Consider the following 25,446-nt stretch of genomic DNA (forward strand, 5'->3'; position numbering starts at 1 on the left):
GGTACAGATCTGTCATGTGCGGTGGTGACTCTTTGCTCTCTTCCGTTTGCGGCGGTCCTAATGCATAGGGTTAGCGGTCTTGTCTGAGCCTGTCCAAAATGACAAAGTAAGTACAATATTTGAGTCCAATTCAAAAATAACATTACAAACGTCAATATATAATACATTTGATGACCACAGTTTTATTTCAATGTATGCGAGGAAAAATAATTAAATCCTCACGTTATACTCTACGTGTACAGGCACATCTGAGGGCAGCCCCTTACCCAAAATTTTAGCGTGACCTCTACTGCAGTTGAAAACACTTGCAAGCGGAGGTTGGATCCATTGAGTTTTCACGGTTTAGCCCATCTCTGCAAGGATACGATGGAAATTTGAATGAGAAACCCCTTCATTTTGTGCACAACCATCGCAAAAAGGGCTTATGTGCTCCTCGCCGCTTGATTTCCGACTCGGGGTGCTCAGTGTTGCCGGGGAAGAGTCCGTTTCAGCTGCACTGCATCAACATGGTGAGTGTGACAGTGAGCACCTGAACGTAGCGGTTTCTCTAATTTGTCACACTTCATTGAAGGAGCATTAGTTGCTAATCACAGTTTTCATATGGATGTCTTCTGTGACGTTACTGACCCATTTGTGTGTTCTAGCAATTTGTTGTTGTGAGATCAGTGAGACGTTAGCTTAACTTGCTAGCCATAGCAACTGCTTGTAGCCGGCTAGACAGTGTAGCAATGTAGCTAGCGGTAGCTAAAAGCCTGCAGCCGGGTGGTGTTAACAGCTTATAATACTCAGCGTTTGAAGTGGTGTTAACTTACATACGATGTTTGTGAGTCCCGACATTAGCTGGTGTTGCAGGGGGGAGGTTAAAGATAAGTTACATATATCAGAAATGAATCACATCATCAAGCAGTTAGCATGCCATTCATCCTGCAGCAGGATACCGGTAGGAGAAGTCAAGGTGTGTTTACCCACCTGAGATTTGACCTCAGGATGCCCTCAGACGAACTGTGGATTTAACAAAGTCTACCAAAAGTGTGTAAACTTTTCGTTATTCCGTTAGCATTCATTGAACATGTGATAGGTAAAGCTACTGTTATGTCAAGAGTTTTATTAACCTGTCAGGAAAATGTTTGCATGCCGGACCTACTGAGGGAAATTACTAGCTGCGCTGTATGCACGTTTTACATTTGTGTACTAGTCGTAGGCATCTGTAATGTTTTGTTAAAGCAAACGATAATCCTCAAAAAGTACAGGAAGGGAGCCAACATAACAATTTGGGTGATCACCAACACAATCAAGGAGTTTGTCTTTGTTGTGTCTATATTATGTTTTGCAGTTATGAACATTTACGCAAGTGGATTTGTATTATTCTTCGGATAATACAAACAGATTTGATGCAATCATATGTTACAGCAGCAAGGACAAGCATAGTGACATAACTTAGAATATAGTAGTACTATTGTGGAAGCGATTGCCAGGCAGGTAATGGCATCCATTTTTGATCTACAGTATTTTGCAGAAAATGACAAATATTCAGGGTATCATACATAGTGTATTGATGCCTAATGTTTCTTGGTATTTGAAAATATTTCAATATTAATTTTCAACAGTATCGATACACCTGTACCAGCTGCACTTTCTTGTTCTCTCCTCTCTCTGACAGTGAGTTCTCCTTCTATCACTCTTCTGACTCATAGGTAAATTTATGTAGATAAAACTATTAACTCATTTTATGTAAGTACATCTACTTCGATAAAACAAGCCTTGTTTCATTCATCTTTAAAGAAAAATCTGAAGTTGTATGCCATCAGTGTGGTGTCATGTTTTCCATATGGTATCCCATATCAATGTACTTCAAGGTATTGTGTTAGAGGTTAGAAATGTCAGTATTGTGACATCACTGCTCTTACTTCAATATTAGTATTTTGATATACAGTTTTGTTCAATATTTCAGTTCGAATGTGTGCTCGTAATTTTCCAGTGGCCAATAGTTGGACAGAGGAGGATTACCTACACCAAGACTAGTCAAGATGAATGAAACTGGGGCAGCATCGATCAATAAGAGGTTTCACTGCTTCAGAGTTCGTGGGCGAAATAGTAGTGAGGTGTTATAGCTCTTATGGATGGTGGTTATCACTGGAGCTCCCACTCGCCACCCCCTACAGATTTCATTTGGTTGTTGCGTGGAGGGGGTCAAGCGGACTGGGCAAGATAAGAGAGTCCATGCTGGCTCAATTTCCCCCAAGCCTGGGATCCTTGCAGGGCCCCCGCCGAGAGTGGTCACCATCCACCAAACGCAGGCTGTGTGCTTGTGACCTACATAGCTGGACAGTTACTCACATGGAGGAAATGTCTTGAGTCAGAAAGGTTGCATTTGGTCACACGTCACATCTTCAGTGAGTGTGATTGCCAAATTAATGGCACCCACTCTCCCCTCTGTGACTCCAGAGATGTATTGACTTTAGCATTTGGGACTTACCCCTTGCTGGGTGATGCTGGGGATCCCCATGACCAATCCAAAATCTAGGTCTAGTGCCCAGGTCTGGCCTCACCATCTCTCCTTTTAGGTGTCATTCACTTCCTCCTTCTACACCTGCTGCCGTCTGACAGAAGTTTAACCTTTATGTTTACTTATATTATGTGCAGTATTTTTCATTATAATGACTTTATGCTTGTTGACTAACCTTAAGTTAGATGCAGGATATGAGTTGGCTTAGGTCAGCATGTTAGCATTGTTTGATTATTACAGATATGTTATGATGCTGTGGAGTTGAGTTTTGAGTTTATACAGCTAAAGAGTGGATCTTATATTGTCTATATTAGTGAGGCACAAATGAACATTGAAATACAGTGATGTAGAAAAGACACACAAATCTGATGTTGACAATGTTTTGATGAAATTCGCACCGACTTGTCAAGGAGAACTCTGTAAAGAGCAGTCTTGTTTGACTGCCTCAAAATGCTTCTTATAACATATATGATAAAAAGTAAGTAGGTAATGTAAATGAGTCAGTAACAATCAATCACAGATTGTATAATCTACTTTCTGTTCATGCCCAGTTTAACAGAATGGCCATGTGATATGCATTTTCAGGTATGGTAGTGTAGTCGGAGATTGCTTTTGTTTTAAAACACCTGTGTACGTGTGGACTAGGCCCTAAAAGACTTAGGGTATGGTTCGTGCAGTCAGCATAGGCCCAGCACTGCTCATTGATTGACCGACCCTGAAGACACCTATTCAGCATCTGAACATCAGCAGATTTGGTTTTGTTTTAGGAAAGAATGAGTCCTGCAGTATTTTTTTCTTCTATGAAAAAAACATGTTGCTTGATTGACCAACAATTCTCTAAATTGCCCTAAATTGTTCTTTCGCTCTACTGAGTGGAATTTGGTGAGGGCATGGAGACTTGCTTAGCCTAATATTATTTATGTGTTGACAAAACAAACTACACTGGAATCTTGGCTGTATGTCCAGAGGATGAGTTTGTGTGTAGATTCACTGGTACATTCCCGGGTGCCGGCACAGACACAAGACTGTTGTTGGGCAAGAGATGGTATTTTATTGGGGATTAGTTGCTTAATTGCTTCTTTTTGCCCAAATGTGTGTAGACACAGATATCAATGATTCCTGCTGATTGCCAAGTAGATAGGCCAACCCGCAGACCTTACCCTACAGTGTGGATAAAAGCGCAGCATGATGGGAATGATTTTGGCCTCTTAAGCCTAAGTGAATATTGATCTAAGTGTGCTGGGTTGATATTGAGCTCCTTATGTTGTTAAATCTTGTGCTACCTACCACGGGAGTGCTGGCTGTTCATTCTCCTGGGCACACGGAGGCTGACATTCAGATGAATGCTACTGACAGCATTGGTACATTTTATTTACACCACTAAACTTTGGTTAGTAAATCATGTAATTCTTTGTAATTCAACACGATTAATGCTGCTGTGTTGAACATAGTTTATACAGTATATACTACCTGCAGGTGAAACAGAAGAAGAATTGCTTTGAATCTTACATGGTCCAATGTATCATCTTTATTTTGACTGAATATCAAACATATCACCTGCATGAAAGAGCAAAGCAGTCTCTCAAATTAAAAGCACTTATCCTCCTGGGAACATGGATGTTCTTAGTGCATGTCATGGCAATGCATAAAGCAATTTTGTTTACAAGTGGAACTGAAAGCCTGATGGTGTAGCTGAGGGAAAGTTCAGGAGTCATGGTCACCAAAAGTATTATGAGGGCAATGAATACTCTTGCCACATATCACTTGGCAACATATTAGGCCCCTGCTAGTGGGGCATACAGCCCCATTATAACCAAGTCTATCACCTCACCTCTGTCAGTAAATAGCTAACTCACACATTCTACTGCTAAGGAATTGTCCTCTGAAAGACTAGAGGCAGTGTTAAAGAGCTGTTTATTATGATTCACCTTCATATGCACAGTTTACGTTGTTAGATAGTGCATCAGTAAAGCAAAGTCTGTCATAACGAGTAATCACAAGCCTCTCAGCACTCCTGATGTTTGTTGGGACAGCACTCTGTATGTGGTCCCTATTGAAAAATGTGTTGTGTATAAACAAGTTTGTTGGTGTGTAAACGGTACGTAGAAAGAATTGTATTAATCACATGGGCACTTGAGATTAGGGTGTAATGCCGAGATGTTTGATCTGAGATTGGTAATAGAATTTTTGATATTCAAATTCATTTGAAACACTTTCTAAGGTTAGAAGTTAGAAGATATGCCGCAGAATTTATCTTATAGTTATCTTGTATGTGTTACTGGTTTATAGCATGTCTAATTACTATTTGAATGTGATTGAAACCCCCATCTTATTTCCTCAGGGTGTGATCGGAGTGCAGCTGGTGGTTACCATGGTAATGGCCAGTGTAATTCAGAAAATCATACCACATTATTCCTTCGCAAGGTGGCTACTCTGCAGTGGCAGGTAATGTAGTATCCCCTACACGCTGTTTCAGATACTTTCTCTGCATGCAACAGTTTCTTTTTAAGAAGTATTCCAAATTGCCTCCTGAGATGTTTTCTCAAAAAGGGTCCACAACAATGCAGATCATAATGTTTACTGAGATGACAGAGTGTTCAAAAGGATTTAAAAAAAAAAAAAAAAAAGTCATTAAATCATACAGCAAAGGGCACCCAAATGTTGTCATGACCCGAGAGGATGGTGCTCAGAAATAAAGTGCCAGCCTCATTTCCTCTAATTAATGCCATATATGTTTTTCAACAGCTTCATGGAACATGTTGAATAATTGATTCAGTTTCCTTTTTCAGGGCACTGTAGAAACAATTTTTCAAAAAGTTTACCCCAAGCATGAGGCCCAGAGTGTCCCTCCAGAATATTTACTAATTAATTTTCCATAATAAATAAGTGTGCGTGGAGGAAAAACAAGCTTGTGCTCCTTCTCTCCGCCTCTGCCTCACAGAGAGCTTCTCAGGATGCGCTGACTAGAGGGTTGCTAAACAAAGTTAAGGAGGGTGCCTGAAATGTTTCTCTTCTAAAAGGATGCTCTGAAATTAGCTCCTGTTTCAATTTCAGTCCTTAAGGACAGATAACCTTGCTGTTATAAAGCTTTTCGCTTGCTTATCAGATGCCTATCAAAGTCACTGATATAAAATAAAGCACAGAGAAACGTCTGGTGTGTGTGTGTGTTTGATTGTGTGCTGGGACAAATTTAGGCTTTGAGTCCTGTTCAGAGAAGCAAACCTTTCTGTCAGTTTTTCTTATAATTTCCGTAAAGAATGATTATAAAGGCTTTTTTTCTGCTCCCAACAGTAAACAAAATTGCCTTTTTTTCTTGCACGAAATGGAAGTGCAAGTAAATGCAAGTTATTATCAAATATGTTTCTTGTTTTGTTACATATCACTTAACCTACACTTTCCATGCTTTGGGATCAACATGATCAATTAATTTATTCTGTATTTCTTCATAATAAAATATTGCAGGCGTTTATTTTGAAGTATCTGCTTTATTGTGTCTTTCTTACTCTTTCCTCCTCTGTCCATATCTGAGCCTGATTCAACATCCCTCTCCTTTTTTTTGTTCACAGTCTGCGTTGGTATCAGCACCCCACGGAAGATGAGTTGAGGAGCTTAGCCGGGAAACAAAAAGGACAGAAGAGGAAAGACAGGTGGGTAGAAGGGGAGGGCTGGAATGAAGAAGGGCTATTGTCTGGGGGCTGGGGAAATGCAGCGGCAGAGAGGAGGACCGAAAGGTACCCCTTTCATCAGAGAGGAAAGAAAAGATGAGACGTAGATATTCGAGATGGATGGAGACCACAGGCATGTCAGCAAACAGATGAAGCTGATGTGTTTATGTGGCTCATTTAAGGCCTGTTTGAAGTAAAGAGACAGAAGTCTGTTTTTGTTGTTTCATTCCTTTATGGCTCGTCATCGAGGCTCAGCGCAACTCGGTCTTAGAAGTAGCCCTGTCTAGCAGATGTGAGGAACGTTGGTCCTGTTTTTTGGAACCATCGCTATTTAGGCTATTTTAGGGGATGACAGTTTAAAAGGATTGCATTTTTCTGAAATCAAAGTTTCCCAAACAGCAGTATGTCTTCAAAGCGGTCAGATGCCCAGCTTTGATCCTTGAAGATGATTTTCCTTCAGGAATGTTTTGCAATTCAAAATAAAATGTACTGTTAATTTTTCAGGCTGCAGGTGGAAGTGGAACCATATGTTTAACACATGAATTTAGTGCCATTTTCTTTGTACTCTCCTTTTAAAATGTGAATTTAAATTGAAGTGACCATAGAAAGTAAATCCTCATTGTTCCTTATGGTATCCAGCTCCTAACTTAAGGCAGTTTTGTAGCGCAGTTTTTTTCTCCGACCCTGTATGAGGCAGGTCAAGGCTCCACCGCATGTTCAGTAATCCCTTCAAGAAAAAGATGGACCCACTGTCCTTTTGCCAGCTCGTGCCATGCAGCTCCGTTCTTTTTGTTAACGGTCTGACTCCCGCAGTCAGGGGTGAAGCTGAGCCTCTTTTTTTTTCCCTGTCAGGTGTCTCGGAGATGAAATCTGTCCAAGGCATGTTTGGCCCTTGAGTCTTACAGTGGTATTGTCCTGTGAATACAGCACACACCGGGCTGAACAAACAAAGGCCAGAACAGTGGAGGCCCATGAGGTCTTCAAGCCCATAGAACAGCTCTGCATTGGCCCGCTGTTGGGGATTTAGCACTGCATATGTATTGCCCCTGTTGAACACGGAAGAGTACAGTAGTACTGGTTGTAATAAAAGTAAGAAGACCTCTGCCAACAGTTAAATAAGGGTGTTGGAGCTGCATTGAGCGTCACAATAATGAAGGGTTTACCTGTGATGGATTCACTATCACAATGACTATTTGGGAGGTAGGAAATCAATTTAAAGTTGTAGTTGACGAACAGTTCTCCAGCTAAGATCACCATCTGACTTTTTTTACCAATATTCACCGTAGATATGCTCAAAAATAGTCAAACTGCTACAACTTTTTGTTTGTATTCAAGGCATGAGACAACTTTTAACAGTAATGTCTAAAACCTGCCCAGCTATAAGAATGTATTTTGTTCAGTATTTTGATTTGAATCTTGTCAGAAGCATTTAATAGAGGAAAAGGACTGGGTGACAAAATCCGATATCAAAGTATTTTTGACCAGATACCTTGATATTAATATTATGACAATATTGAAAGGTAGAATTTTAGTAGTATAAGAATTGGTACATTAATGCAATATTAACAACAGGAGATTTTTGATAAAAAAAAATCCTCAGTAATTTGGATACAAATGAGGTAGGTAAAGGCAAGTATTTGAACCGTACTGTCTAGTGAGTACTGAAAAACATCAATTAACCTCAATGCCGCCTTTTTATAATCCACGCCTAAGCCATAAAACAACATCCAAAATTTAAGATGACATACAAATTTTTAATTACCAAAAACTAGCATTTTTAAAAAACAGAGGTTTTTTTGACAGACAAAGCAAAAGCTTTGAAAAATCGAAGTTGATAGGCAAAATGCCGAGGAGAATAAATACAAATAAATGGGATGAAAGCAATAATAGGACATCAACACACATGAGGAATTAAATTCAGATTTAAAAAAAAGATATCACCGTATTGTCTCATATCACAATAACAGTACTTTTTCAATATATTGCACAGCTCTACTCTTAAGCGTGATGCTTTTTAAAGTTTGTATCTCTTCAAGGATAAAAAAATGTCAAAATGTCTAAAATTCTGTTTACTCGCATTTTGGAGTTGCTTATTTCTGTTACCCTGACCCCAGTTGTTGTTTCCTTGCTCTCTTGTTCGTCCCAGGAAATACAATGGTCACATAGACAATAAGCCGCTAACAGTTCCCAAGGACATAGACCTACAGCTGGAGACGAAATGCATCACAGAAGTCGACACATTAGGTATAAGTCTAAGAGGAGGAGTGTGTAAACTACAGTTCTAACTTTTCAGTCACTTGTTTTATACACTGTGCCATGTATGTTTGGATTTAATTAAGCTATTTATGCCCGCAGCACTGCACTACTTCCCAGAGTTCCAGTGGCTTGTGGATTTCACCGTGGCGGCAACTGTGGTCTATCTGATAACAGAGCTGTACTACAGTGTGGCTCAGGCCTCGGGAGAGATGAACATCAGCGTGGTCTGGTGCCTGCTGGTACTCGCTTTCGTCATGTATCCTTACGTCAGTGTCTTAACACCTTTTTTCATCGTGTGTTGGTGTAAACTATTATTTAAATGGAAAAACATTCATGCTGTACATTACATTATGTCTGGGGGTGGTTCGCGTCTTTCTGGGTTTTCTATAGATTCTCCTCTACGCTCAGACATTTCCGTCCTATCCTACATCTCTCAGAGACAAAGTCATTCCAGCTTGATTGTATGGAAGCTGCAGTGACGTTGAGAGACTATAAAATGACTACTGAAGCTCCCACTGGCTTGACTTCCAAGCACCTTTATGCTCCACAGCTACCTGTCATTTTGCTACGCTGAATGGCAGTTAAATAATATGCATTATCCTTGCCACCAACTGCAGGGATCAATCTTTCCAGTACTCCTGGTCAGGCCCGAGCTCACCGCGGTCAGATGGTGTGTCATTTCCTGCCTACGTCGGAGATTGGAGGCCCAATTTTCACAGCCCAACAGACTGATATGCTTGGGGAAAAGGACAGACTGTGGAACAGATGAAATGGGACTATGAAGAAGAAGATGAGGGAATATGTTGGCTCAATATATGTGTTAATGGGACACTTGATTTCAGTTTTCCTATTTCAGCTCTGATGATATGTTTAAGACTCTTGCCCTGGAGATCAGCTCTGCTGCCTTAACCTTCACTGATAACCCGAGAGCAGCATGCTCTTCAAGTATCTGCATCTTATGGTAACTGGTTTTTCCCCCCTTTTTTACTGAAATTTATAAATGGGACTGCATATCCTCACCGTTGGCCAATGTTCACAGGTCAAATAGGGAATATATTAATTGTATAGCCTGCAACATGATCAGTCAAACAGGCCTATTTCTCTTTGAAGCCTCGTGCTGGCTCAAACTTATTTGATTAGTGTTTATACTGCTGAAAATCTATACTGAATAGAGGAAACGAGAAAATAAAAAAGAGTTGATTGGAGTGAATAGCCTTGTGGAAATCATATAAAAAGCAGTGAAAAATGTACAATTGTTTCTCTAGAAACAGAGTTTTATCTCTTTGGTGACCTGAGTTTGCTTTAGAAACATGTTCCGTCCTTATCCTTCTGATCAGTGTCCTTTTGAGCAGAGAAAAATACTTTGAAGCATCAGTGGCTGGCTTTGGTGCCACACATTGTGTACCTGCACATGCTGGGTTTGTGTAGCAGTAATGGGTGGAAGGCTTACACGGGGCCTGTACGTATGCACGGACTCTGCGACACACTCCTGTGGTTAACAGCTGTGTGTTACTGTGTTCTAAATGTTTTGTATTGGTTGATTGTGGAGACATACTTCTGTTTCCCTTCACTGTGTAAAAAGCATTGAGAATACATCTGCCAAGAGGTTTTTTGCTTTGTATGCCTGCTTGCTTCTGCAGATATTTTTCCTTGACTCGTTCCCCACAGTAAAACCCTTTTCTCTCTAACGGCCCACTACTTCAAGCTGGAGGAAGGAGGCGAGCGTTCACTCTGCATTACTTTTGCTTTCTTCTTTTTTGTCAAAGCCATGGCCATTCTCATCGTCACTGAAAACTACCTTGAGTTCGGTCTGGAGACAGGTGAGTGCTCCACATTCACGCTAATGTCCCCGTTAGTCACATCATAAATTGATTACTTCTGTCACCCGTGACTGAGTCATTGTCAAACGTGTCTTTATCTCCAGGTTTCGCAAACTTCTCTGACAGTGCTCTACACTTTCTGCGGCACCAGGGCTTAGAGTCCCAGTAAGAACAAAATCAGTATTCTCGCAGTATCATATTTGTTGTCTCTGCCTTCATGAATTCTTTATGACTCGTGAAACTACAATAGTATCTCACTATGCGTTTTCTCTTTTACAGGGGTCCCATATCTAAACTCACCTTCAAGCTGATCCTGGCCCTGCTCTGCTCCCTGATTGGAGCATTTCTTACTTTCCCTGGTCTACGATTGGCCCAGATGCATCTAGATGCACTCAACCTAACCGAATGCAAATTTACACAGTGAGTCTGCTATAGTAATGGTCTTTACTTTGACGGTCACTCATGTATTTTTCATTGAATACTTTGAATGTCTTCCTCATCTTTAATAATTGGGACGTAAAAGGTGAAGGGTCATGGCAATCTTAGTTGAAACTAGACTTCTCAGACCAGTTCCTGGGCAGTAATAATTTGTAGTGCTGTGTCCATTTTTGCCAAAAAATAAACTTCAAGATGTGATATGTGCCCTTGCTGCATTAAATGTCTAATAACTATAACATCTGGGAAGTCAGGGTAAGGAAGGAAGTCAGCTAAACGCAACTAAACACAACAACACATTTTAAAAGGTGACCATATCCATGAATGTTTCTGCAGGAGTCATGGATGAATATTCATCAGCATTTTATGTTTTCTTAACAATTAAGACAATAACTTCCATGGTTCCACACTACTTATGTCTTTTGATTTAATCTGTTAAGAGCATTTTTTGGGGGAAACAGATATTTTCATTACATAGGTGGGATACAGATTTTCTTTGCGTAAAAAAAAAAAAAATCAGTTTAAGAACCTTATATAACTAATCATGAATCATAAGGAATTTTCTGCACAAAGAGTAGATGAAGAAATAGTGGGTACCTCAACACCCTGTCTTTTTTTTCAGTTCGGAATCTGTCGTATTTCCACTCATCTGATTTGGTTTTGTGGGGGATACAATATGCCTTCAGCCACAGTGACAGGCTTAGGCATCTCAAAATAAAACCAATGTAGGACTGTCTGCCAGAAAAGCTAGACAGCCTGTTGAAGTCATTCATGTGAGGATAGTCATGATTATCTCCATTATCCTGATAATGAAAATGAATCATGATCATCTTATTTTGAGTTTTAAAATGCGATCCGTGACGAAATCTTTTATTGTCCCATCCCAAGTCCGGACAGACATGGTTATTGTTAATTAAACTGCAACTTGACTAGGAAATGCAGACAACTGCATGGCAGTAATTGTAGTGTAGCTTCTTTAGTAGCTCTTTTTCTGAACTCAGCCTCAGCTTGTATCCTCACTCATTTTCTTGATAGTGGTTTAAATTATCATATAGCACAAACAATCATTTTTATGTGATGATAGTGAATTGTTCCTCATGATAATTGGAAAAAGCAGTAGGATAGGCTTTAATTAATACATCATGTGGTCAGATTGGTCACAAACACAGTGCTCAAGAGGTACCAAGAAGCCAAATATAGTGCAGTTGCACTTGTCTCCTTCTATTTCCAAATCTGTCAGATACAAGAGAGAGCACCCTGCGAGTCAGTTGAAGACTTCCTCAGTTGGGGTGGATTTCTATTTCAGAACTCACTGGGTGGCATGTCTACGACCATGATAGGGGGTGTAGAGCAGGGTGCAAGTCGCATCCAGATAATCCACTTTGGCACAGCAGACCCTCCAAAATGGCCTCCTCTTCCATTCCCCCTCTTAACTGTCATGAGCTTACATCCCCAGACCCTGTCACTAGCAGGGATTATCTCCGAGCCTTTCCAAATCTGAGCCTTGGTTATCTTCTCACCCCTCTCTGGGAAAGTTGCACTGATCGCATGGACCACTTACTGAGCTGTTTTTTTTTCTCCTACATTGGAGTCATTGATGAGTCTTGGATAGATTGTTGGATGTTTGGTTCGGTTGGGTTTAACGCGACACGCTCTCCCTCACCTCCCCTTTTCTATAGGACTCTGCTATATATCAACTTCCTCTCTCCTCTTATCATGGTTCTGCTGTGGGTGAAGCCCATTACAAAGGACTATCTAATGAACCCCACTCTGGATAAGGAGAGCGTGCCTTTGTAAGTAAAATAATTATTTATCCTTCATTCTACTCTGCACTGTTGTCCAATTTACTCCCTTTACACTTTTATATTATTTGTTGATTATGCGTTTGTATTTTATTATTATGTTACTGTCATTTATGAGCATTTGCTTATCCTTTGCTTCCTTAAAAGTTTTATCTTTAACTTGCATGTAGAGCCATGGTCTAAAGATGTTTAACCTTTTTTTTGTTCAGTTGAATGTAGGAGAAGTAACTGTTTATGTTTCACTGACTTTTATGTTCACAAATACATTCTTTACTAATAGTTATGAAAACTTAGCATGGACAATGAGTTGTAAAATGCTTTGTAGTTCATGTATGAGATTGAAAACAAAAGTGTGCTAAAGGTGTATGTGCCCGCCATTTTTTGATTGATCTGCACTTGGTAGGCAAGCCGGTTAGACTCCCTCGATATCGAGCGAGCTACAGTTCAAACAAGAGCGAGGTGACAATGATGCAGAGCTCTGAAAATAAAAGTAACTGGCTTTTGTGCTGGAAAATGATTGTAAACAATGCAACAGCAGTTATGAAGATGAAATTTACAACCATTCAGTGAGATAAGGAATGTAATCATCTCGTGGATGAAGTGACAATACAACACGTCTACTTGAGATGAAATTAGACTGTAAACGGGGAAAGGTCTTTATTGTCTCTCTAAATGCGGCGTCTCGTTAGCTCCATCAAAGATAATATCTTTCATTTGTTGCAAGTTTGAACTCTGTCGTGTGTCAAACTCTCCTGATGCTGACAGTGACTGTGATGCCATCAAGGTCAGACATGATTGAGTCCGATTTCATGTTACAGTACACCCTTTTCACCTTTTTATCTCTCAATTTCACCCTCTTGTACTTTCTCTTCTGAGTAGTTTATGACTTTTTTTGCTCCTACTATCTTTCCTGCCTGTCTCATTGTCTCTGCCTACCATCCGAATGATGGAGCGGATACATGATGTTGAGTTTGCAGGCCAGAAAAGGCTGTCATCGCTCCATCATGTCCCCTCTCTTACACACTCCCGTCTGTCTTTCTATTTATATCAGGATGACTGAGCAGACGTATGATACGTTGCGGTTATGGACCATCATACTGATGTGTATACTCCGGCTTGCTATGATGAGGCATCATTTGCAGGCCTACCTCAACCTGGCCCAGAAGGGTGTGGAACAGATGAAGAGAGAGGCAGGACGGATAAGTACTGTTGACCTGCAGAAGATGGTAAATATGATTAAAGATAATCCTTATTATCCTCCTCTGCAATTCTGCATGGATTTATACATACAAAATAATGTCATTATCCTGTTAAACACATGCTGTACTGTTGAAGGGATTAAAAGGCAGAGCAGTGGTAAAATCAGTCATTCATAGTTTTTAGTTTCTATCTGACAGGGACTATGGGCGGAAAATAGCAATTCTCCTGGTTTTATATGAGATTAATGTTAAAATAAAAAAACATGTGCTACATGAAACTAAGATTGAGCTGCCTTGCTGGATCAGTAAATCAGTTTCCCTTTTATTGAAGGGAAATATATACACAACAAGTTGAAAGGCACTCAGTAGAGCGCATACCTCCGCCAAGCCTAATCTGATATCAAAGAAAACACTTATATTTCTATATAAAGAAAAAAACAGTTCACCCCAAAAAAGAAAGTTCAGTCATAAACTACTCTTCCCAGTTCCAATTGTTTTGTGGACTACAAAACTTTACCTGACTTTCTATCAGTGGGAGATTATGACTGAATTTCATTTTTGGGTGATCTTTTCTTTTAAATCCATATTAGATCTGGATAGTTACTTGAATCCATATCCAAGTGTAATCATTTATAGATATCTTCCACCTAAATACACCTGATCCATGCATTATTCCTCTTAAGCAAAAAGTCACTATCTCGCAAAGTTAAAGAAAGTGAGAAAGATCCTTGGACCCGTCAAGATTCCAGATCCACACCAAAAGTTAATGGGGTTTATTCTGGGTCAAGACCCCTCCTCGTCCAAGTTTCGCGGAAATCAGCTCTGTAGTTTTTCTGCAATCCTGCTGACAAACCAACCAACCAATCAGCAAACGAGCACAAGCGAAAAAATTACCTCCGTGGCAGAAGAGTGGTCTGGTCTTTGTGAATTGAAGAACAGAGCACAAAACTCAGTTAGCTGCACACAGGAAATGCATTATGCAGGAGGCATGCAGCCCACCTGTGGTGCACTTGGAAATTGGATACATTATCAGTGAGTGTGTTTACGACTGGCATCACTTGTGGCCAAACACATCAGCTCCTATCAGCCTGCCTGTAAAAGCTGTCCCCAACAGGAAGTACGGACAGTTTGGTCTACTGCTATGTTATAACTTGTTTTCTTCGGAATGCAAAAGTCAATACATCAGCTCAAATGATAGAACATATGGCGCTGCAAATACAGGTATGCCATCAGGAGTGTCTATTGTTAGGTGAATTTTATTTTTAGACTTGATGGTTGAATGAACTCACCCATCCAGCGACCAGCATCAGTAAAAAGGCCATTTGTTTGATAAGATGAAACTAAAACTGTTACTAGCCACAGGCTATGTTAGATAATGTGTGAAGAGATTGTTTGAGAGAAATAAAAATCAAATAAGAAATGTTGGTGTTAAACCTTCAAATCCTGCAAATGCCTTGTTATCCATTTGTGTGAAAGCCCATCGTAATGCAGTTCTTCTTCTGTTTTCACCCAGGTTGCACGTGTTTTTTACTACTTGTGTGTAATAGCACTACAGTATGTGGCACCGTTGGTGATGCTGCTGCATACAACTTTGCTGCTAAAAACCTTAGGTAAGTCTAGATTTATCTAATTTAGAATTTAGAATATTTCATTACTGTTGAGTTCAAAGCATTTAAATCTTTTGCCTACTTTTATTACAGGTGGACACTCATGGTGGATCTATCCTGAAGAAGACCTGCCTTGCACCCATGATATGAACTCAGTGATGGGCGTGGCACCAATAGCGGCCCCAACACCAGCTTCAGTGGCAGAAACAGGAGCGCGGGCATCTGTAGCCCAGCTGTCAATGGCTCTGGGCAGCCTGCGAACTGTCTTCAGCCCCTTGCTTTTCCGGGGTCTCTTCTCCTTCTTTGCTTGGTGGATTGCTGCCTGCCTCTTCTCCACCTCCCTCTTTGGCCTCTTCTACCATCAGTATCTCATGGCGGCATAGCATCACCAGCCATTGAGAGGCAGCCAGGCGCCCACAGGGTTACTGTGTGTTCAGCGTGATCAGAAAGAACTGGTTGGTGGCAACAGAAGCCTATTGATGACTCTGCTCCATAGCACCTCATTTCCCTCCTCCCTCCTTCCAACCACCTCACAATGACTGAGCATATCATCAGAGCTCCTGGTTCAACTTGTGCTTCCTCCACAGATGACTCTGTGAACTCTTGTCATTGTTTTTACTACACTCCCTTTTTATTTGGAGAGCAAGATTTATAAAAACCTTAATAACAGAGAGACTAAAGTATGAGTTTTAAGAATATTTATCAGTGTCAGTGGTGTGTTTGCATAGTGGTGGGAAACTGGCCCAGTTTGCTGTATGAAATGTAACTATGAGGAAAAATACTGTAGTTCTGGTGGTGATTGAAATTAATTCAACTTTTCCAAAATTGGTCATATGTAATCCATCACTTTCTTCAGATTCATGATGTTTTTTTACTTAAGAAAGCTCTAAATGCAGCCTCTCAGAGGCCGATCACACCAAGACACGTATCCAGCAAAACTATTGGTTTACCATGCTACGGCCCGTTATTCTAGTGATTTTTAAAGTTTTCTCAACTTTCCAGTACAAAGTTGCACTGCTTTTCCCTTTTGATGCGTTGGCTGCGCAGCCTAGATCCAAAGGTGCACCACGCTGCATTTTCCAAAGGAGGTTTTCCCAAGGCGTTCTTCGGGGCAACTTTACCTATAGTGATCAGACTGTTGTCCTCCCCCTCCTTTTTCAAAAATCATAGATCATCCCAGGAAAAACTGCATACTTTCGTATGTGCAGGGACTTCACATGAAGTCCTGCCGGATGCCTACAGAGGTACAGTGTGGTTATATTCCAGTCATATCGCAGTACACGATACTGCTAATTTCCCATCGTGATATGATTGTGAGAGGTTATATTTAGGTCACAGAATATCATTGAATCTGAAAATATTCATGGAGGCTTCAAATTAGTGTAAAGTCACCATGTATTTTTTTCCTTAGTTTTTGAGGGAGCTGACAACTGCCATACATGTGCCCCATGTTTGTCTATTGATCAAAACGAGTGAGTTCAAGCCACATAGCTTATATAACTCAAATGTCTAAATACCGTTGTCACGGACCACAGAGTGGGAGAGAGAGTCTTAAATGTTTGAAGGAAGGACCAATGCATCTCTTTTCGAAAGAAGAGGAGGAGGAGGAGGAGGAGGAGGGAGGAGCAGCCTGTGGATGTTCCCAGAATGGCTGGTTGGGTGGAGCTGTCATGCAAGCTTACCAGGGTTAAGAGAGTAGACAAATGAAGAAGAATCGTACCTGCAGAGGAGGAAGAGGAGATGTTTAAACTCATGAAGAGACATCTCATAGACTTGAAGCTGATGTATTTAAATGTGTCTAACTGAACTTGCCGTCGAGGACAAGCTTAGGTTTTAACTGAAAGGCGTTCCAACAGATTTGTGATGTTTCATTTGCATTGTGACCTCCCTGGTTTTATCTGAGCCATTTTAGAAGCTACGAGAGAATTTTAAGCTCTTTTTGAGCAGCAGCAATGATTTTAAAGGGAGGACGGCACCTAGGGCTCTGTCAAGGTGTGTGCTTATGTCCATGTGTCTGTCTGCATGTGTAGGAATCTCTGCTGTAGGTCAGCTGTAATCTGAAAGGGCATTGTGATGAAGAAGAGATGATGTCAACTACTGTTGATAAGCTACAGCCTTCGTGTTCTGCTTTCCCTTTTTTTTAACTTCTACTCATCCAATGCTTTTAATCTTATCTGAGAACAATCTGTTTGTTTTTATTCTTTTTCTAATGGATCAAATTGTGAATTTGTAAAAGTTCAGATTTTTTTTTTTTTTTTTTTTTTTAAATGGTGCCAAGTCATTCTGTTCCCCTATCCCAATGTCTGTAGATCTGGTGTCTGCAAGTGTTTGAAACTACGTCTGGACTACAACTCTGCGGCCTTCTGTCTTCTGTAGATCCATCCTGATAAAGAGGGGAATCACAAGCTTTGGTTCACAGTATTTACAGTGTCTTTGCACGCTGTAATGCTTTAGTGGCTAAATGTACGCACAAACATTGTGCTCGCAAAGCACTCGCCCAATATGATTGTCCAGTCTGTTCAGGAATGTAAGGTACGTGATGCCAGATTCATTACAGATCACACAATCTGGTGGTTTCATTTTGTCAGTAGAGCTGTAATCCATGTGTTCCAGTTCCTACGAACTTTGAACAGGAAAAAAACATTTTACAATGTCGAGCAGCACCATATCAAATTTTTAAACTCCTGATGTCGAAAGTCTTAGCTTTAGTTTGGTTTGTTTTTAAAATGACGGGGAATATGCACATAATGAATGTATCAATCCTGCCTAATTTCTAGATTTGTTTTCATGACCATGATTTGTATGGTGAGTTGATTTAACACCCCTAACCCCACCCGCCCCTCCACCCCCTAACCCCACTCCTCCCCAAACTCATTACTTGTACTACCATCTGTTAAATCGATCTTTTCAAACAAGCTCTAATTTGTCCTAATGACTGTTTTTTTTTTTTTTTTGTTTTTTTTTACTGATTGATTTATCTTTGTTTTTGTATTTATTACACATGTCGAGGCCTGTAAACATTTCTAATTTTAACACTTTATTTTGTTATTTGGAGTGCATGGTGGCTTAAGTCAGGTTTGAAAAATGTGTTTGACAAATCAGTTACAGTTAAACTTTTTTTTATTATTATTATTTCCTTTTATGGTATGGTCCGTTATAAAGTAGCTGGAATACTCAGAACTCAATGGCCCGATGAGGCGTTGGTTCTTCTGTTTGTTACCACTCAAAGTGTTTATTATTCATTGTTCGGTTCACAAAGTAAATTAAACACATTGTTGTTCTTTCATGTATTTGTTTCTGTTGATTTTGTAAGCGGAAGTAAATACATGAAATATTGATTTTTGTCTTAAATAAATTATGTTCTTTACTATGTCCTTTTTTTATTTCATCCCCTATGCGCCACTAGCTTTATGATCGTCCTTAGCAGTGGGCCAACAGGGACACGGGTTCACTTATGAAGCTTTAGATGTCTTTGGATCTCACTGGTAATTTCAAGGCAAGCATCTAAGCATTTGGGGGTTTTTTTCTCAGGCTCCTGTAGAAGTAGAAATATCAGATGGATGTATGGGTCGCAGTCATTAAGTGCTAAAGGGGGAAGGGATTTTAGATATTTAATATATCTATATTCACTTTGAGTTTGATAGCCGCAATAAATTACCAAAATAAAAGCAAGTCAGTATTCCTACTGAAGCTTGATGGCACAAAAGACCAACTAACAGCCTCAGAAATGACGCCTCACCAAAGACTGAGTGAAGTGAAAGTTGTCTGTCGTTCCTTGTTCAATCTCATTCTCTCTTTTCCACCAAATCAGACCAACAGAAGTCACCGTCCCTGAGATGGCGTTGATGACGATGAGCACATGTTTCTGTTGGATCAGAGAGTGGGAAACTTCAATAACTTGAATAAAATAGTGTTACTTTATATATCCTTTTGGCCTTAACCGCGGAGCAGTTTCCTTTTGTGACACGGCCTTGTCATGTAATTCCTGCATGATGATTTTTGCCTCCTAGAATTCACATGTAGGATCCTGAGCTGCGAAATATTTCACAAAGGTGTCAACTGTTTAAAGCTTTAGTGTTAAATCCTGCAACTGGGCAGTGAAAGCAGATACGATCCTCTTTCCAAAACAATGCTTTGTACTTGAAGCTTTTCTCCTCGTTTTCATTGGCTCCTTTTTGGTTTCCCAAGGTCACAGAAACCATTTCTAATTCCACCCTTTTTGTTAGCCTTGATAGTATTTGATTAGTGCTCAATAATACTGTAATTGTGTTTCAGGATCACTCTAAACATGAAATATGTCCTTGCACAAACTTTCATTGATTTAAGCAGTCACTGACCATCAATTTGCTTTTCTTAGTTTGGCTTCCCTATTCTTGTGGGAAAGGTTAGTGGAGTAGATGAAGGGATGAAATGACAAACGTTCCCAAACTCCTCTTAATGCACATCATTCTCTGGGAATAACATCGGGCCAGTTAATACAGGCCTTGAGTGCCATTGTCCACATGAGCGGGAAAACTGGGCCAATGCATTCATTCATAGGTAGACAGATCAATAAGACAGCTTCCAAAACAAACCAGTGAAGAGGTTCCTTTATTCCTCTTGAGTGGGGCCTATTCACCGGGGTCCTTCTCTCCGTAGAGCGGCGTGGAGCTCCGCTTCGGGAAGACCCCCACCCCCTGGTCCCAAACACAGCCAGGAGAACTAAGAAACTTCTAGAGGGGTGACTCGATAATAGTGGGCTTTCTGTCTGACACAGAATGGTGATCCCACCCTCATGTCGATTGTGAAAGGCAGCAGCTATACTTCATGAATGACCTGACCTTGTATCTTGAAGGCCTAAAGGAGAACACTCTACATTGATTGAACTCCTCTGACCTGTTTTTTTTTTTTTTAAACAATTTTTTTGTACTTTCTTTAGAACGATACATCTGAATTATGACAAAGATAACAAAACCAGAGACGGCCCCCCGCTGGATTGAGTGCCAATTACAGATTGGCTGGCTGAGATCAGCATGTAGCAATCACCTCAGATGTAATACATGCAATTACCACCTTTTCATTACCATGACAACAGCCGAGAAGGTAGCACAAAACATTTAAAATTGTGTTTTTTAAGCTGCAGCGAGCCGACTGGCATCATTTAACCAATATTCAAAATTTTACGTGAATTCCACTGAACAGCGCAAGAATTGTACCACATCATTCAAAAATGTAATCAATTTTTTATTTATAATTGTGATAAAAGTTCAATTTATCTGCAGGTAGTAAATACAGGAACAAGTCGCAGTGCGTTTACGAAGCTGCAGGGTAAAGCTCAGAGAAAACATCACGGAATATGTTATTTTTAAATGATGACAAATACAACGCAAAGTTGGCATATTGTTTGAATCACATTAAACAAATATACAGGGTCAAGTGTATCATCCAGTGCAATATGACACATAGAGAGCCCAAGATACACGGGCAACATTAAAGATGATGTAGCATTCCGGGGGATTTTTAATTTTTTCACACATTTTCTGACCCATACATCATTCACAACGCCTGCTTATGGGAAATATTGTTCATCCATAAAGCTGTCTGCGTGTTATGACCTAATTGAGTTAAACGTGAACCAGTTATCAGTGCAAAGCAGGGAAAAATGAGCGAGGAGGAAAAAAAAAAAAAAGGAAAGATTCTCGCCAAGCAAAGTACATTTAAATCTCGTCATGCTTAAAATTTGAGGTCCACTGCCTCGTTGCTGGAAAATATGAAATGGCTGACTGCCCTCGTGGTAATCACCGCTGCTCTTACATTAATTCATCTCCAGATGAACATTGTTCCTTTGGGGTTTCCATGCTTCATTCTTGCGGGGGCCTTTAATCAGCAGCCTCCTGATAGACACAACACACCGCCACTGTATAGCTCCTTCAGAGGTGTGTGTGTGTGTGTGTAACCATGTATTTAGCGCATAAATGAATTGCTTCTCTTTGTCGCTTAATGTAAACCAACAGTGACATTTCCCCCCTTTTTTAAAAAAAATCTAATATGGATTATATTTAGTGTTATTATTCCTAATACATCCTGGCATCGTTTTTCATTATTATCGAGGATTAAACTGAAATGTATTGTGATAAGAGTGCAGCTTATCATTTTTTCACAAGGTGCAGGCAGAAACACTAGTCTGCATATTAACAGTTTTAGAACAGCCCTTTTCTTTTTCTTTTTTTTTTTTTTTTTACACCACCGGATATATTACTATCAATTATCTCATATTGTGTCATTTAGATGTATTCAACTTTAGACTTAATGCTCCTCTGAGAGTATCATTAGCCCAACAAGACAGGCGAATTCCATATTCTGTGTCTTCTTTATGTAATACATGATTTACTGTAAAACTGTGCTGAACAAATTAATGGTACAGTCCAAATTAATTAGCAAAAGCAGCACGGCTGTACACAGCTTAATGCCTTTCATGGTGAAAAAGCAGGACATTAAGCTCACAGAAACCTAATAGATTTTTTAAGAAACTGACATGAATTACTAAATGATTTATATATATATATATATATATATATATATATTTATATATATTTAAGCTCTTGCTGTGTCCTCTTTCTCTTGGTGAAAATTCCTCCTGTAGATGCCTCCTCGACAATCCCAACCAACAGAGTGGACTGCCCCCTAGTGCCACCGACTGAGTGTGACAGCGTGTGGAGGGGGGAGGGGGAGAGCCTGCTTTTGCTTTGAGCATTAGCAAGAATGCCAGCTTTCCTGATGCCGTCCAATCAGAGGGCACCTCTGCAACGCGTTCATACATCCAGCGGAACTAGGTGGCGAATGCAAATGCTCCGAGATCAAGGTTTCTCCTTGGCAATGGCGCGGCACTTGTTTCTCCCCTTTCATGTCCGAGTGATGGTGGTGATAATAAGAGGGGAGGACAGGCCTCAGATTGAGCCAAAGGGGGAACGAGCATCGATGAGATCTTTGATATGGGATGCTGCATCATATGATATTAGTGTCATTCACGGTGCGGTTTGATTGACAGTTTATTAGAAAAATTGTGAGAAATGCACCATTGTGTTCATCCATTTTTCATGTTTCAATTGCTGACACTTTGATGCACTTTGGCGAAACGTGGCGCCCGAACTAGGACAAAGGAGCCGCAGCCTACATCACATTTTCTTTTTTCTTTTCTGCCAGAAAGAAAGAATTAATACAGTAACAAACACACTTCTATAATCGCTCCTTTGTGGCTCTACGTTCTGGCAAATGCACTTATGTAAACACACACAAGAGCACACACACTGCTAAAACCTGCATCATTTTGCTTCAGGGATTCTGTTGTTCTGTGTGCCGCAGGTCCAACAGACTTAATTTTCGGCGTTATATTTTATTAGGCTGATGATGCACATTGCATTCACGGAGCAATTCAACCTGCAGGTCCTCCCACACATTTCTGTAAAGCCAGGCCGTGTTCCTAATTAAGACGATGTAGCTCAGCGCTGCTTTCAGGAGATGTAAAACTGATTGGAATTAAAGGCGGCCATAAAGGGAGACGTGTGTTTGCAGCCCGTTGTTTAGCTTGTACCTCGAATACCGTGTGTGTGTGTGTGTGTTCTGCGTGACTGTGAACACATCTGATGATATTGATACACAAGGAGTGTGTGTTTTCATGCTTCTTTAGGAAGATAGAAGACAAAAAAAAAAACAGAGTGAAATTGTTTATGTCTCACTGTCTGTTGATGGCGTATTCTGGGATAATAAGAGACACTGCAATAATAATATCCCATCTGACCATATCTTGAGGTTTTATTGCCGTTTGAATTGTTTTTACCTTGATCCTCGGTCGACTGGATTTGACTTGGTGAAGAGGAAAAAGGCATTCGTCGTAGTATTTACACTTTTAAACTGTACGCTCTCGGTTTCCTAAGCTCTGCGCATCTCAAGCGATATACGCGTGCACTTTTCTGAGAGCTGAGGTGACAATCCAAATAAACAGCTGTTGTCGTATTGAAGCAGGAAATTCAAAACCTAAACAACCGTGAATAATTTGCGCCAGGAATCTTGTCGATCCTTCAAACACAAAGTCCAACCGTGACCCCGTTCAGCTGAGTTAATTTGCCGTTTGATCCTGTTTGTCTGCGAGAGTGTCACGCACTGACACCATGTTGCTTCAAATGACCTCTGACCTCTCGCTGCGACCTGCTGGAACCACGGAGGAGGGGAGCAGGTCATTTAGAGAGGTCCCGAGGGAACCCGGCCCCTGGACACCGGGCTCTCGGCTTCTTTCGGCGGAGAAACGCGCGCAGACTGCAGCCCCGGTCTCTTCGGATGCTCCTGTCGGCTGGGGAGACATGGAAGTGAAGGTAGAAAGAGAAAAGGCTGTTTGTGGCTGAGACACGGAATGCATATTTATGCTGTATATGCATCAAGAGTGAATGTTTTTGCAAAAAAGACATTTGCAAAATTATTTGTGCGTGTGTGTCTGTGTGTGTGTTTTTTTTTCCGTTTCCCAGCCAGCTCCACATACACTCAGGAGACTTTGGGGGGGGGGAAAAAAAGACTGAAAAGCTAACTTTTTTTCACCCTGCAATATTTCACTCAAGAATATGAAAAAGGAACAGCTATAGAAAAACGGAGCACACTTTCATCATTATCAATTTTGTTTCTAATGAAAGACTGGGAATTATATATCACTTTTAGCACATTAGGGGGAGAATATAACATAAAAATTCCTTTTGAAGGCATTTCTTTTATTCTTCCTACAAAAAGACTATTATCTGGCAGTGGTGAATGCATATTAAGCAAGAAAAGCAACTATCATTCATCTTCTACAATGCAGAGCTGTAAATTATGGCATTATCTCTGCTGGCATAGAGGGAAAGAAGTGGAGGATGAGAGAGGGGCTGGGGTGGAGATGAGGGAGGGTGAAAATAAAGAAAAAGGGTGTGGAAAAAAAAAAAGGACAAACCCACACACACACACACACACGTACACACACACCCTTCGGCCTGAAGTCAATGAGAAAGATTATGCTTGGCCTTATCCAGTAGGGCCTGTCAGATTTATTTCCAACATCAAGGGACTCTCTGCTGTCTCCAGCCCCATCCATCAGTGCCCTGTCTGGGTTTCTGTGTGGTCAGAGTCCTGGATGGAGGCTGGGAGCGGAGAGCTAAAGGACGCTGGAGGAGCTGTGTGTGTGTATGTGTGTCGAAGAGGGGGTGTATCTGAAACAGGGAATGGTTGCCAGGGCACACAGGCCCGTGGCATTCTCCACCGTCTGGCATCCCAGGGTGCAATGGGAGCACTAGTCCTCGGTAAGTCACCAGTGGAGGTGAAAAGCACTGTCACAGAGATGAAAGGGGGCTTCCCCCCACCCTCTGATCTTTGAGAGAAAAATGAAAAAGGCAGACAAATATGGGGAGCAAGCGGCGGAGAGGGAGAGGGAGTTTTAGAGAGTGTAAAATCGCTCTCACTGTATTTCATGTCAATATGTCTCACATTTGAAATCCTTATTATAGATTGGGTGTGGAAAAAAGGGATGTGCTTTCATTGTTCAGGGACATGTCCCGTCACACACACAGACAGACAGACACACACACACACACACACACACACACACACCATTCCACTCGCCCGGGCGCCTGTGCCACACCACCCACCCCTGTCGTTCTGCGCGATGTAACCTAGCAACTATTTAATTAAAATAGCATCAGCAAGGATAGAGGCTTTTTTCCCTCCCTTACAAGGATTTCCTCCAATCTCCGTGCTTTTCAGCACACCATGAATCAAAACCAATGCCATGTATGCAACTGTATTGTCCCCCCTCACGTCCACGTCTTTGTTTCTGCATTTGCTTATTTCCACAAGACCCATATATCCTGACACCTGATCGGTAGACCAGACCTGAGGTCATATATCTGGTGTGCCGGCACTATATCTGCTTTAACTGGCCGGAGATTTAATGCAGGACATTATTATGCCACAGAGTTGTACAAGCAAGGCCATCACCTCTCTGTCCTTCAGAGTAGTCTATCAGGAATAATAGAATACCTCCTCTTCAAGCCCTTCTACTCCTCCTCCTGCTCTTCTTCTCCCCCCGTGCCTGCTTTTTCTCTTTGTATGCCAAATCACAGCACCCTCTGTTTCGACCTAAAAAGAGGCGCCTCTTACC

The 25,446-nt window shown here is 40.9% G+C and overlaps 1 protein-coding gene and 1 long non-coding RNA gene across 2 annotated transcripts in view; one reads left to right on the top strand and one right to left on the bottom strand.

Annotated features, from left to right (window-relative positions):
* The first annotated feature begins 276 nt into the window (after positions 1-276).
* On the top strand, positions 277-18,660 carry tmem161b (transmembrane protein 161B). The gene is made up of 12 exons (XM_030418062.1): positions 277-509; positions 4,848-4,951; positions 6,073-6,153; positions 8,318-8,415; positions 8,527-8,683; positions 10,096-10,247; positions 10,352-10,412; positions 10,527-10,667; positions 12,362-12,475; positions 13,536-13,710; positions 15,197-15,293; positions 15,384-18,660. Exons 1-12 carry the CDS (start codon positions 507-509, stop codon positions 15,671-15,673), a joined length of 1,473 nt encoding a protein of 490 aa, XP_030273922.1. The 5' UTR covers positions 277-506; the 3' UTR covers positions 15,674-18,660.
* A 1,832-nt stretch (positions 18,661-20,492) lies between these two features.
* The window catches only part of LOC115580981 (uncharacterized), a 37,540-nt gene continuing 32,586 nt past the window's right edge, over positions 20,493-25,446 (bottom strand). Inside the window, exon 2 of the long non-coding RNA XR_003983970.1 lies at positions 20,493-23,616. This is a non-coding gene — a long non-coding RNA (uncharacterized LOC115580981). The remainder of the gene's footprint in view (positions 23,617-25,446) is intronic.

Source organism: Sparus aurata, chromosome 5 (assembly GCF_900880675.1).
Source record: "Sparus aurata chromosome 5, fSpaAur1.1, whole genome shotgun sequence".
In the NCBI taxonomy this organism is placed as follows: Eukaryota; Metazoa; Chordata; class Actinopteri; order Spariformes; family Sparidae; genus Sparus; species Sparus aurata.

Excerpts from the sequence above, each read along its gene's own strand:
- tmem161b (XM_030418062.1), top strand. Across the intron at positions 6,154-8,317 it reads GGACAGAAGAGGAAAGACAG|GAAATACAATGGTCACATAG; the intron begins GTGGGTAGAAGG and ends TGTTCGTCCCAG. Across the intron at positions 15,294-15,383 it reads TTTGCTGCTAAAAACCTTAG|GTGGACACTCATGGTGGATC; the intron begins GTAAGTCTAGAT and ends CTTTTATTACAG.